The sequence below is a fragment of the Panulirus ornatus genome, chromosome 58, assembly GCF_036320965.1.
Source record: "Panulirus ornatus isolate Po-2019 chromosome 58, ASM3632096v1, whole genome shotgun sequence".
Taxonomy (NCBI): Eukaryota; Metazoa; Arthropoda; class Malacostraca; order Decapoda; family Palinuridae; genus Panulirus; species Panulirus ornatus.
Genome location: NC_092281.1, coordinates 143,723 through 159,272, shown reverse-complemented (window position 1 = coordinate 159,272; position 15,550 = coordinate 143,723). Strand labels below are relative to the sequence as shown.

Genomic DNA, 15,550 nt, shown 5'->3' with positions numbered 1-15,550 from the left:
TTATGCCTCTGCAGTTTGAACACTTAACTTTATCCCCCTTTGCCTTTGTACAATGGCACTATGCATGAATATCCTTACCAACCAATCAACAACACAATCACTCTCTTTCTTAAATTCTACTGCAATACCATCCAAACTGGAGCTGGACTGGAGCTCATCTTTTCATTTCCACCTCTGAGGATATACTAATGAAGTCACCATGAGAAGGTGGGGCGAGATGTGGATACTCCAGAAAAGCAGGATATCCCCTTGAGGCAATGAAGTACAACTTTTCCTAATTATTGAGCCCCAATGCAGTAGGAGCACCTCCTAACTTAACTGATTATGATAATGCCACTATGCAGTATCAGTTATTATCATATTAAACAGCTAACCTGACTAATGTCACTTCCCACATTACAAACCTGTTCATATTTGCCTGTATCTGTCATAAATTATGAAGCAACACTGCTTATGTCAAGGTGAGCATGGACATCCATTCTATAATGTGAGATTTTGTAACATCCTTTCACTTTGGGGATCTGCTATTTGACATACCATACAATTTAACACTATAAAGTAAGAAATAAGTCAGCATACACTATGTTGTTTGACACATTATAGAATTAGATACTGCTTGACACAACACAGGAGATGACAATGTACAGTCAAATCCTGTTAGCATGTGCTGTGTTGCTTGAAGTACCATTGTCTCTGTACCCTATATGACTCTCACTAAGCAAGGACTAACTATTGGGATTTTCATTCTTTCTCTTGATACTTCCTAAAAAAAACTGAAATGCATGACTGATAAATCATATTTCCTTCCAGATCTCTATTACTGATCAGAAAGTGTGAAAAGTTTACTCAAAGCAAGTGAGTCTAATAATGATGTAAGTATTGAACTTTATGAAATGTATTGTATTCTTTTATTTATTTACTTATTTTGCCTTGTCGCTGTCTCCTGCGTTAGAGAGGTAGCGCAAGGAAACAGACGAAAGAAATGGCCCAACCCACCCACATACACATGTATATACATACATGTCCACACACACAAATATACATACCTATACATCTCAACGTATACATATATATACACACAGACATATACATATATACACATGTACATAATTCATACCGTCTGCCTTCATTCATTCCTGTCGCCACCCCACCACACATGAAATAACAACCCCCTCCCCCGAAATGTGTGCGAGATAGCACTAGGAAAAGACAACAAAGGCCACATTCGTTCACACTCAGTCTCTAGCTGTCATGTAATAATACACCGAAACCACAGCTCCCGTTCCACATCCAGGCCCCACAGAACTTTCCATGGTTTACCCCAGATGCTTCACATGCCCTGGTTCAATCCATTGACAGCACATTGATACCACATCGTTCCAACTCACTCTATTCCTTGCACGCCTTTCACCCTCCTGCATGTTCAGGCCCCGATCACTCAAAATCTTTTTCACTCCATCTTTCCACCTCCAATTAGGTCTCCCACTTCTCCTCGTTCCCTCCACCTCTGACACATATATCCTCTTGGTCAATCTTTCCTCACTCATTCTCTCCATGGGACCAAACCATTTCAAAACACCCCCTTCTGCTCTCTCAACCACACTCTCTTTATTACCACACATCTCTCTTACCCTATTATTACTTACTCGATCAAACCATCTCACACCACATATTGTCCTCAAACATCTCATTTCCAGCACATCCACCCTCCTGCGCACAACTCTATCCACAGCCCACGCCTCGCAACCATATAATACTGTTGGAACCACTATTCCTTCAAACATAACCATTTTAGCTTTCGGAGATAATGTTCTCGACTTCCACACATTCTTCAACACTCCCAGAACTTTCACCCCCTCCCCCACCCTATGATTCACTTCCGCTTCCATGGTTCCATCCGCTGCCAAATCCACTCCCAGATATCTAAAACACTTCACTTCCTCCAGTTTTTCTCCATTCAAACTTACCTCCCAACTGACTTGTCCCTCAACCCTACTGTACCTAGTAACCTTGCTCTTATTCACATTTACTCTCAGCTTTCTTCTTTCACACACTTTACCAAACTCAGTTACCAGCTTCTGCAGTTTCTCGCATGAATCAGCCACCAGCGCTGTATAATCAGCAAACAACAACTGACTCACTTCCCAAGCTCTCTCATCCACAACAGACTGCATACTTACCCCTCTCTCCAAAACTCTTGCATTCACCTTCCTAACAACCCCATCCATAAACAAATTAAACAACCATGGAGACATCACATATCCCTGCCTCAAACCTACATTCACTGAGAACCAATCACTTTCCTCTCTTCCTACACGTACACATGCCTTATATCCTCGATAAAAACTTTTCACTGCTTCTAACAACTTGCCTCCCACACCACATATTCTTAATACCTTCCACAGATCATCTCTATCAACTCTATCATATGCCTTATCCAGATCCATAAATGCTATATACAAATCCATTTGCTTTTCTAAGTATTTCTCACAAACATTCTTCAAAGCAAACACCTGATCCACACATCCTCTACCACTTCTGAAACCACACTGCTCTTCCCCAATCTGATGCTCTGTACATGCCTTCACCCTCTCAATCAATACCCTCCCATATAATTTCCCAGGAATATTCAACAAACTTATACCTCTGTAATTTGAGCACTCACTTTTATCCCCTTTGCCTTTGTACAATGGCACTATGCAAGCATTCTGCCAATCCTCAGGCACCTCATCATGAGACATACATACATTAAATAACCTCACCAGCCAGTTAACAATACAGTCACCCCCTTTTTTAATAAATTCTACTGCAATACCATCCAAACCCACTGCCTTGCCAGCTTTCATCTTCTGCAAAGCTTTTACTACCTCTTTTCTGTTTACCAAGTCATTTTCCCTACCCCTCTCACTTTGCACACCACCTCGACCAAAACACCCTATATCTGCCACTCTATCATCAAACACATTCAACAAACCTTCAAAATACTCACTCCATCTCCTTCTCACATCACCACTACTTCTTAACACCACCCCATTAGCCCCCTTCACTGAAGTTCCCATTTACTCCCTTGTCTTACGCACTTTATTTACCTCCTTCCAAAACATCTCTATTCCCCCTAAAAACTAATGATACTCTCTCACCCCAACTCTCACTTGGCCTCTTTTTCACCTCTTGCACCTTTCTCTTGACCTCCTGCCTCTTTCTTTTATACATCTCCCACTCATTTGCATTATTTCCCTGCAAAAATCGTCCAAATGCCTCTCTCTTCTCTTTCACTAATACTCTTACTTCTTCATCCCACCACTCACTACCCTTTCTAATCTGCCCACCTCCCACGCTTCTCATGCCACAAGCATCTTTTGCGCAAGCCATCACTGCTTCCCGAAATACATCCCGTTTCTCCCCCACTCCCCTTACATCCTTAGTTCTCACCTTTTTCCATTCTGAACTCAGTCTCTCCTGGTACTTCCTCACACAAGTCTCCTTCCCAAGCTCACTTACTCTCACCACTCTCTTCGCCCTAACATTCTCTCTTCTTTTCTGAAAACCTCTACAAATCTTCACCTTCGCCTCTACAAGATAATGATCAGACATCCCTCCAGTTGCACCTTTCAGCACATTATCATCCAAAAGTCGCTCTTTCATGCGCCTATCAATTATTCTTAATATTTACAAAATACAGCCATCCTCATGCAATGACAGGGTTATCTTCCTGAAAATCCTATCACTGTACAAAATTTCATAAAAGAAATTGAACTCTCAGCCCTCTCACGTCTTTCCCAATAACTGTGATCTGGCACATTTTACAAGACAGGTCTACAAGACAGGTTTTTCACTTCCTGGAAAATTAATAAATACTTTTCCTTGCCTCTTCTTTTTCCCTTTCATAATCCTCTCTGTATTTCAATTAAGTCCCAGCACTGGTGTGGACTTTTGTTTGTACCTGGGGCCTCCCTCCAATGAGGAAAATCATAAAAGGGGGTTACACTTCTGAACATTCATTTTCCATATCTTACTAATTTTGTTATATACATGTACCAACCTGACTTAAAAACTACTTACCACAGAATGACATCCATTACTTCAGCCAATATCAGGTGAAAACTTACCAGAAAATGTGGTGATAGGGACTTGAGGAGGTGGTGTAAGGAGTTAGAGAGAGAGAGAGAGAGATGGTGGGGGCAGAAGCAGCACTAAGGCTGTTTACATAACCTCCTGAGTTATCTGACTCAAGAACTGTTTCAACTGAGGGTGGTGGATGACAGGTTCACCTCAGCATTTTGAGAGATATCAAACCATAGCAATGTGTAATGTCTCTCACTCTATAAAGCTCCCTGTATCTAAATGAGATGTCTACATCCTTTGGAGAATACAAAGGCATGTGCAAGCTTGGAAACCACATGATGAATAAGGGCCACAACCTTGGCTGTAAAGTAACATGTGGTAGGGGATGTTTATGCCTTTTCCTTTTGGAGTTTTTCTGTCTCTAACTACATATATGAGTTCATCATTGGTCAGGCACTCAGAATGCTACCCCTGCAACTCAATCACATCTTGTTCTTTAGTTCCTTCAAGCCAACATTATTGGCAAGTCTGCTAGATATGGAGCACTGCTTCTTCCAATGAAAAACCTGAGAAACATTGCACATGCCTGAGCCATACCTTACACCAAACACTGTCCTCTGTCATTGGTGTGACTTCTTCCCATGATACAGCAATGCTGTCCACTGCATTCATATTGAAATAATTCTCCCACTGCTTCCTGATCAAAGGATTACCCTCCCTATCTCTACCACTGAGGAGATGGCAGCATTTCCTCAGAAAATATGCTCTGAAGGTGGCAATCACAGCCTGATTCAATGGCTGAAGCAATGTATTGATGTTTCTCAAAAGGCACTCTACCCTACTATATCAGTGGTGTTCAAAATGGCCTGGTGCACTATCAAGATTACACAATACTGGCTAAATTTTACCTGGCACAATAATGCTCTGCAGATGGACAGAGAGAATCAGTAAACCACTTAAAGATACTTATGGTAACCTAAGCCTTTTAGTTACACTTGACCTAATTTGATTTTGAGGAATTTGTGATGCATCAGATCTTAATGGTTATTTAGTGCTTTTCATCATGAAAAAGTTTTTAATAACTTACAATTGTTTTAATAAAATACATTCTGGCTTTCTTTAAAAACTTCATTAATATGTTTACAGTAACATTACCATCCAAAAATTTCTCTAATACAGATGTTCCTTGACTTATGATATCATGTCGAAAATATCATGTCGAAAATACATTTAATACTTCACATCTAACCTACTGAACATCATAGCTTAGCCTGGCCTACCTTAAATGTCCCCAGAACACTTACATTAGCCTTTGGTAGGACAAAATCATCTGACACAAAGCCTATCTTATAATACCATGCTGTTTGCTGTGAACTTTCTTGGTACCTCAGGTATAACTTCATACTGGGCAATTATCTTTAATTTCATCTTCTCACCAGAAGTAGGAGACACAGATGGGCATTTTGTAAACATGATGGGATGCAAAAACACAAAACATGAAATCCAAAAATTGCTGGCAACACAGTACACTGTAAAGTCACTGTTATTTACCTTCATGCTTATCACTAGGTAAGGACGTGGACTGTTAATGATCTAGTGGATCATTGAAGATCATTCTTTTTTTCACAATGATGGGATTGATCAATATTTTTTAGAAATTAAAAACTAACCCCTGGAGTTAGCAAATTTAAACTATACATAAATAAGTTTAGTCTTGACCAGAATGAAGCCTAATCTCACAAACTTGACAAATATTAGAAACTGATGGATAAGGTGGCAGAGCCAGGGTAATAAAGCAGTGTGACATATTGGATAAGGCACAAGGATATAACATTAGCAGCTGATGACAATGGTGTTCTTAAGAAGTTCTTATACACTGCTATTCAGGACTGAGTGTTAAATTTGTTACTTGTACTAAGCATGACAGTGGTATTCCTTGTTGAGTGTCTGTTATCATGCTAATGCGAGCCAAATATATTCAGCAGCTTTATAAAACTGCAGGAGTGAAAGACAAGTAAGGAGCTTGATTCAAAAATGAATGTTATCTTGCATAATTGAGTAGGTGTAATGACTTCCAACGATCCTTCAAACATAAAATCTTCCTTACCAGTGAGAATGGTCACCGAGTTCTTTAAGGGGCTGATCGGTGTTCCTAATATCCCAAAACTTTGTCTTGCAATCATCCCCACAAGTTGCAAGGTAGTACTGCATGTTTGGATTGAAGTCAAGATCTCTGCAAGGTAAAATAAGAACACAAAAAATATACCATTCTGAAGCTGGAATAATCATAAATTACACTCTCTGTAATGAATTCCTTAGAAGATCTTTTAACAACAAGGAGGAAAAAAGAAATCACCTACTAAAGCAACTTGTGTGATAACCAATTTGAAATAGTGTAGTAAGGTAATATAGTTCCTAACAACAGGATTTTGTTCATATATATATGGCTGTCATAACCAATTGTTATTATCAGTTTGTAGAGTATGTGGAAAAATGTTTACACTCATGAGACCCAATCTCTTAAACTTTCTTAACTAACATAAAATTGTAAACTTCTGTATACTGTCGGCATTAAGAGTCTAACCATTTAGCTATTTCATTTATCCACAACTCTATTCCTATAAATGTATTTCTTCACATCTTTCCCAATACGTTTATTGACTTCCTGCACTGACATCTCACTACTCTTTCTTTGCTGCTTCAAAGAACTGTCCACTGTTGATACTGTCGATCTGATTCATAAACTTGAAAGCTCTAACCATGTCTGCCTTTATTCCTCTCTTTTCTTACACGGGCATATTTATAGCCTCACACCTGTCCCTGTAGCTCAGCTCTCTTATATCAGGTATTAGCTTTGCTGCCTTCTTCTGGATATTTTTTTATTAGATCTCAATATCTCATTAAGACTAACTTGAGATGCATACTCTAACTTAGGGCTAATATAGGCCATAAATAATGAAGAACTTGCACTGCAAGTGCCATGTCGGTGATCTGAAAGACCAGCATGAGATTTTGAGTATTTAAGAAAATAAGAGTTAAAGAGAGTTTCAAGGACTCTGGAGACAGCAGAAATGAGGTTGAAAAGCCAAAAATTGAAAGGGTTTTAGAATGATATCCTTTTTTAGGGATGAGTTGCATTAAGACAAATTTTTCAAGAAAGGAAAGTTTTGGTCTTTAGACAGATGTGAAATAGATGAGCAAGTGTCAGAGCTAGCTTAGAGGCACACTGCCTTAGGACATATTGAAGTATGCAATCCAGACCATAAACTTTGCCCCATCATGTAGGTCTTTACACAATTGTGTGCAGTTGAAATTTATAGTTTCATCACTTATTTCCAACCATTCCCTACCCTTGTACTAAAACAGTTCTTCATGTCTTTTCAAATAACCTCTTTACCAGAATTCTTGTTTTGACCTCTGCATCTTGAGAAAATCTGTTCACTGCATGTCATTGATCTTTTATCCTACAAAGCAGCTATATACATAGCATTCAGCCTCTTAATGTAGCTAAGCTCTTTTATTTTCACAGTTAACTTAGCTACCATTTTCTGGAATCTCACTTCTACCTTGGTGCTTCTTTATGCATGAAAACAAGACTTGAAAAGCACACTCCAGTTTTGGTCTGACTTCTGGATACCAGTTATCTCTAAAACACCACAATAACTGATTTAACACATCAAAGCTCCTACCATGCCCAAGACCAGTGTTGGGCTCCAATAACTGAAAAGACAACTTCGATGACAATAATCCAATAACCCCAAATCTTAAGTCGGTTATCAATAATCCAATCATTTTAATACCTAATCGTCAGATGTTAACAATATTCTGATAATGATAACTTTTTAAATAAAAAGTGTAATAAAACAAGGAAAAAAGCTTCAAAACCCATAGAAAATGCTTTTTTATGCTAAATCCAAGAATAAGTAAGCATTATCCCTAGGGATAGGGGAGAAAGAATACTTCACACACATTCCTCGCATATTGTAGAAGGTGACTAGAGGGGACGGGAGCAGGGGTTAGAAACCCTCCACTCCTTGTATTTCAACTTTCTAAAAGGGGAAACAGAAGAAGGAGTCACACGGGGAGTGCTCATCCTCCTCAAAGGCTCAGATTGGGGTGTCTAAACGTGTGTGGATGTAACCAATATGAGAAAAGAGGAGAGATAGGTAGTATGTTTAAGGAAAGGAACCTGGATGTTTTGGCTCTGAGTGAAACGAAGCTCAAGGGTAAAGGGGAAGAGTGTTTTGGGAATGTTTTGGGAATGTTTTGGGAGTTAAGTCAGGGGTTGGTGAGAGGACAAGAGCAAAGGAAGGAGTAGCATAACTCCTGAAACAGGAGTTGTGGGATTATGTGATAGAGTGTAATGAAAGTAAACTCTAAATTGATATAAGTAAAACTGAAAGTGGATGGAGAGAGATGGGTGATTATTGGTGCCTATGCACCTGGGCATGAGAAGAAAGAGGCAAGTGTTTTGGGAGCAACTGAGTGAGTGTGTTAGCAGTTTTAATGTATGAGACCGGGTTATAGTGATGGGTGATTTAAATGCAAAGGTGAGTAATGTGGCAGTTGAGGGAATAATTGGTGTACATGGGGTGTTCAGTGTTGTAAATGGAAATGGTGAAGAGCTTGTAGATTTGTGTACTGAAAAAGAACTGGTGATTGGGAATACCTGGTTTAAAAAGAGAGATATACATAAGTATACATATGTAAGTAGGAGAGATGGCCAGACAGCGTTATTGGATTATGTGTTAATTGATAGGCATGTGAAAGAGAGACTTTTGGACGATAATGTGCTCAGAGGTGCATCTGGAGGGATGTCTGATCATTATCTTGTGGAGGCGAAGGTGAAGATTTGTAGAGGGTTTTAGAAAAGAAGAGAAAATGTTGGGGTGAAGATAGTGGTGAGAGTAAGTGAGCTTAGAAAGGAGACTTTAGTGAGGAAGTACCAGGAGAGACTGAGTGCATAATGGAAAAAGGTGAAACCAAAGGACATAAGGGGAGTGGGGGAAGACTGGGATGCATTTAGGGAAGCAGTGATGGCTTGCGCAAAAGATGCTTGTGGCATGAGAAGCATGGGAGGTGGGCAGATTAGAAAGGGTAGTGAGTGGTGAGATGAAGAAGTAAGCTTATTAGTGAAAGAGAAGAGAGGTATTTGGACGATTTTTGCAGGGAAATAGTACAAATGACTGGGAGATGTATAAAAGAAGGAGGCAGAAGGTCAAGAGAAAGGTGCAAGAGGTGAAAAAGTGGGCAAACAAGAGTTGGGGTGAGAGAGTATCATTGAATTTTAGGAAGAATAAAGAGATGTTTTGGAAGGAGGTAAATAAAGTGCGTAAGATGAGAACAAATGGGAACATTGGTGAAGGAGGCTAATGGGGAGGTAATAACAAGTAGTGGTGATGTGAGAAGGAGATGGAGTGAGTATTTTGAAGGTTTGTTGAATGTATTAGATGATAGAGTGGCAGATATAGGGTGTTTTGGTTGAGGTGGTGTGCAAAGTTAGAGGGTTAGGGAGAATGGTTTGGTAAACAGAAAAGAGGTAGTAAAAGCTTTGCGGAACAAGAAAGCCAGCAAGGCATCGGGTTTTGATGGTATTGCAGTGGAATTTATTTAAAAAGGGGGTGACTGTGTTGTTGACTGGTTGGTGAGGATATTCAATGTATGTATGACTAATGGTGAAGTGCCTGAGGATTGGCGGAATGCATGCATAGTGCCACTGTACAAAGGCAAAGGGGATAAAGGAGAGTGTTCAAATTACAAAGGTTGTTGAGTATTCCTGGGAAATTATATGGAAGGGTATTGATTGAGAGGGTGAAGGCATGTACAGAGCATCAGATTGGGGAAGAGCAGTGTGGTTTCAGAAGTGGTAGAGGATGTGTGGATCAGGTGTTTGCTTTGAAGAATGTATGTGAGAAATACTTGGAAAAACAAACGGATTTGTATGTAGCAATTATGGATCTGGAGAAAGTATATGATAGAGTTGATAGAGATGCTCTGTGGAAGGTATTAAGAGTATATGGTGTGGGAGGCAAGTAGTTAGAAGCAGTGAAAAGTTTTTATCGAGGATGTAAGGCATGTGTATGTGTAGGAAGAGAGGAAAGTGATTGGTTCTCAGTGAATGTTGGTTTGTGGCATGGGTGTGTGATGTCTCCATGGTTGTTTAATTTGTTTATGGATGGGGTTGTTAGGGAGGTGAGTGTAAGAATTTTGGAAAGAGGAGCAAGCATGCAGTCTGTTGTGGATGAGAGAGCTTGGGAAGTGAGTCAGTTGTTGTTCGCTGATGATACAACGCTGGTGGCTGATTCGGGCGAGAAACTGCAGAAGCTGGTGACTGAGTCTGGTGTAAAGTGTGTGAAAGAAGAATGCTGAGAGTAAATGTGAATAAGAGCAAAGTTATTAGGTACAGTAGGGTTGAGGGACAAGTCAAATGGGAGGTAAGTTTGAATGGAGAAAAACTGGAGGAAGTGAAGTGTTTTAGATATCTGGGAGTGAATTTGGCAGCAGATGGAACCACAGAAGCGGAAGTGAATCATAGGGTTAGGGAGGGGGCGAAAGTTCTGGGAGCGTTGAAAAATGTGTGGAAGTTGAGAACGTTATCTTGGAAAGCAAAAATGGGTATGTTTGAAGGAATAGTGGTTCCAACAATGTTATATGTTGCGAGGCGTGGGGTATAGATCGAGTTGTGCGTTAGTGAGGTAGTGCAAGGAAACAGACAAAAGAATGGCCCAACCCATCCACAAGCACATGTATATACATACACGTCCACACACAGCACATATACTTACCTATACATCTCAACGTATACATAAATATACACACACAGACATATACATATATACACATGTACATAATTCATACTGTCTGCCCTGATCCACACATCCTCTACCACTTCTGAAACCACACTGCTCTACCCCAATCTGATGCTCTGTACAGTGCGTTCACCCTCTCAATCAATACCCTCCCATATAACTTACCAGGAATACTCAACAAACTTATACCTCTTTAATTTGAGCACTCACTCTTATCCCCTTTGCCTTTGTACAATGGCACTATGCAAGCATTCCGCCAGTCCTCAGGCACCTCGCCATGAATCATACATACATTAAATAACCTTACCAACCAGTCAACAATACAGTCTCCCCCTTTTTTAATAAATTCCACTGCAATGACATCCAAACCCGCTGCCTTGCCGGCTTTCATCTTCCGCAAAGCTTTTACTTCCTCTTCTCTATTTACCAAATCATTCTCCTTAACCCTCTCACTTTGCACACCACCTTGACCAAAACACCCTATATCTGCCACTCTATCATCAAACACATTCAACAAAACTTCAAAATACTCACTCCATCTCCTTCTCACATCTCCACTACTTGTTATCATCTCCCCATTAGCCCCCTTCACTGATGTTCCCATTTGTTCCCTTGTCTTACGCACTTTATTTACCTCCTTCCAAAACATCTTTTTATTCTCCCTAAAATTTAATGATACTCTCTCACCCCATCTCTCACTTGCCCTCTTTTTTGCCGCTTGCCACTTTCTCTTGACCTCCTGCCTCTTTCTTTTATATAACTCCCAGTCATTTGCATTCTTTCCCTGCAAAAATCTTCCAAATACCTCTCTCTTCTCTTTCACTAATAATCTTACTTCTTCATCCCACCACTCACTACCCTTTCTAATCTGCCCACCTCCCATGCTTCTCACGTCACAAGCATCTTTTGCACAAGCCATCACTACTTCCCTAAATACATCCCATTCCTCCCCCACTCCCCTTATGTCCTTTGTTCTCACCTTTTTCCATTCTGCACTCAGTCTCTCCTGGTACTTCCTCACACAAGTCTCTTTGTGTTTATTGAATTTGCTGTTTATTGAACTTAGGCAGCCATTTGATTAAAAATGAAGAGTTGAGATATTATGGAACTCGGAGGTCACAATGTAACAAGTTAAACAATTAAAGAAAGCTTAAGATCAAGGCAAAGCTGGATATTTCCACAATTTGATCAAGGACAGAAGTGAGGTACATGTGCATAGTCAAAGTGGCAGATATACAGGAAGTTTTACTAAGTAGATACTATGGTTTGTACATTATCAATTAGTGATAATTAGTTAAGCATTAAGTGATGAATAGCTGTATGTTGAATGAGTTACAGCAATACTTATCAGTAAACTAAGCTGATTACTTGCTAAGCTATTCACTTATTCATGGATTGTTTATGAAATTCATTAGGATAATTCTTATCACTGTCTCTACAAGCTCTGATTATTTCAAGTCGATTGTGGTGACGGTTGGCAGTCCATGATGGTGGGATGTTAGGGGAAGGAGGTCTTGGTCACAGGGATGTGTCAGCAGTTTATTGACAAACTGCCATGTGAGCCTCTTGGTATGTGGTGTAAGATGCGCTCATGATGATTCTGCATGCTCTTTCCAGATATTCCCCCCATGCAGCTATAAGGGAGAATGGAGGACAAGGCTGGGGAGGCATAGGTGAGTGTAGGGAGAATGAAGATGGTACTGAAATTTCTGGGTTCAGATGATGCTACACCTCGTGGTCTAAATTTGGCAGAAAAGGTAAAGAGACTATGACGAAGATTTAACAAGTGCTGACAAGACTTTTCCAGTTTAAAGTGTCATCTATAGTGAAACCAAGAAGCTTGAAGTCTCTGACAACCAGAACGACGTCAGGGCCAAGTGTGATGTCCGAGGACAGGATGTTGTCTCCACCAATGATGATGTACATTATCACAGTCTTGGTGTGAATGATGGTGAAATATTGGCCACAGTCCACTCCTGATGGTTGTTGATAATGTTCTGAGGGGCAATGAAGTCAAGAGAGTTGTTCCTGACACTGAACACAAAGTCGGAGTTATCTACATACTTCCAGTGTTGGTTTGTGTCCTTAAGGGCATTATTGATAATGATCAGGAAGCAGAGCAGCCCCATCTTAGTGCCCTGTGGGACATCACAAGTGAAGGATATTAAGGTGGTGGTAGGCCTCCTAAAGTGGATAGCCTGTGTTGCCTGGTCAGGAGGTCTGCCAGCCACAAGATGAGACATCCCCATAGTCCAAAGTTGATGGATTTTTATGATAAAGCTGTGGCTGACAAAGTCAAAAGAGAAGTCTAGAACTGGGGAATGCTATTAAGTTCAAGCACTTCTCCAAGATGTGGTAGATGAAGTCTAAGACACTGACAAGGATGAAGGTGGTGGAGGAAGACTTCATAATTCCAAACTGCTGAGGGTCTACTGAATCAGCAATGTCATCATAAGCCTAATCAAACACAAACTTTTCTTGAATTAGACTGGGGATTGGAGTAATGGCAACAAGGGATAAGCTATTAAAAGACTGAGTTAATGGGCTGGGTAGAGAAGTAACATATGCTGTCTTCCAAGCCGTAAGGCATTTAGACTTTGTGAGGGAAGCATTAATTATGATGGTTATTGGTGAAGTCATGAGTGGTAGAGTATGTATGGATGAGGTGTTCAACTTGATGACTTCATTCAGCTCTTTGTTGTGCGTGTGTCAACATGAAATATGAAAATGCTTAGCTTTTTAAAGTACAAAGAATAATAACTGACCTAACAAGCTGTGTATGAGCTCCTTCAACACACCATGAAGACTTCATTGTTCGAACATCCCAAGCTCGAACACTAGAACCGTGAGTTGCAGCCACCTGTGATCCGAGCTGATGGGGGTACCAGCGCCCTGTTCCAAGGCTGACACTGCCTCGACCCTCCACAGTTACTTCTCCAATTATCTGAAGCAATGACAACAATTAATTGAAGAAATGTAAAACACTGTGAAATTACCAAAATAATTTACCCTAATCATCAGTGATCAGTATATGTAGGTGAGTTGGATTGATGGTGAGAGGGTATTACTGGATTATGTACTAATTGATAGGTATGCAAAAGAAAGAATCTTGGATGTGCATGTCCTGAAAGGTCTGCTGGTAGAATGTCTAATCATTACCTGGCAGAGGCAAGGATGAATATTTGCAGAGATTTTCATAAAAAGAGAAAATGATATGAATCAGAAGATTGTTGGGAAAGTGAGCGAGCTTGGAAAAGAGATGTGTGTGAACAAATACCAGGAGAGACTGGGTGTAGAAAGGTAAAAGGTGAGAGTAAACAAAGCAAGGGGACTCGGTGTGAAATAGGATAATTTAGGGATGCAGTGCTAGCACGTGGGAGAAAAGTGTGTGGCATGCAGAAAGTGGAAGGTGGGCAGGTAAGAACTTGTTGTGAGTTGTCGGATGATAGAGTATAGATGCTGCTGAAGGAGAAAAGAGAGGTGTATAAGCAGTACTTACTAGGAAGGAGTGCAAATGATTATGAGATGCACAAGAGAAGTGGCAGGAGGTCAACAGAAAGGTGAAGGGTTTGAAGATATGGGTAAATGAGAACTGGAGTAAGTGAGCATTGGTAAACTTTGGGATAGTAAGAAGATATTCTGGATGAAGATTAACAGTGTGAGGAAAACAAGAGAACAAATAGGAAAATCAGTGAAGGAGGCAAATGGGGAAGTGGTAACAGGCAGTGATGATATGAGAAGGATAAAAAGTGAGTATTGTGATGGAATGTTGAAAGTGCTTGATGACAGGGTGGTAGATGAAGGGTGTTTAGGCTGAGAAGGTACATGAAGTGAGAGAGTCATAGAAAGTGTTTTGGGGAAGAGAGAAGTGGTGATGAAAGCCTTGCATAAGATGAAATGTGGCAAGGCCACGTTAGTGAATGTGAGGGTGTAGATTTGTTTTTGGAAATGAGGAAACATTATGGGTGAAAAGAGAATGGTGAGAGTAAAGGAGCTTGAAAAAGAGACTTGGGTGAAGAAATAACTGGAAAGACTAAGTGTAGAACAGCAAAAGGTGAGAAAAAACAAAGCATGAGGAGCTGGTGTGGAATGGGAGATCTAAGGATGCAGTGATGGCATGTGTGAGATATGCATGTGGCATGCATCTGGTGGGAGGTAGGAAGATCAGAAAGGGTACTGATTAAAGGGATGGAGAAGTGAAGTTGTTAGTGAAGCAGAAAAGAAAAGCATATTGGCTGTACTAAGAGGGAAGGAGTGCAAATGATTGGGAAAAATAAATGAGAAAGCAGCAGAAGGTCAATAGGAAAGTGCTGGGATTGAAAAAAGACGGCAAATGAGAGGTGGGGTGAGAAAGTATCAGTAAACTTTAAGGAAAAATAAGATGTTTTGGAAGGAGTTAATAGTGTGCAAAAAACAAGAGAACAAATGGGAACATTGGTGAAGGTGGTATATGGGGAAGTGGTAATAGGTAGTGATGGTGAAGTGAAGAGGTGGAGTATTTTGAAGGTCTGCAGAATGTGTTTGATGATAGGGTGGCAGATGTAGGGTGTTGGGGTCAGGGTGGTATGTAGAGAGTCACAGCGAGTGGTAAGGTGAGGAAAAAAGGGTGAAAGTCTTATGTAAGATGTAATATGGAAAGGTAGCTAGAGTAGATGGTATTGCAGCTGAATTTCTTA

At 40.3% G+C, this 15,550-nt stretch overlaps 1 protein-coding gene across 1 annotated transcript in view; it reads right to left on the bottom strand.

The window, feature by feature from the left end:
• Positions 1-15,550, bottom strand: part of LOC139766819 (EARP-interacting protein homolog) — a 44,162-nt gene that overhangs the window by 8,660 nt on the left and 19,952 nt on the right. The window contains exons 6-7 of the mRNA XM_071695740.1: positions 13,640-13,818; positions 6,173-6,298 (exon numbers count right to left, since the gene is read on the bottom strand). Of these exons, the coding sequence (XP_071551841.1) occupies positions 6,173-6,298; positions 13,640-13,818 (305 nt within the window). The remainder of the gene's footprint in view (positions 1-6,172; positions 6,299-13,639; positions 13,819-15,550) is intronic.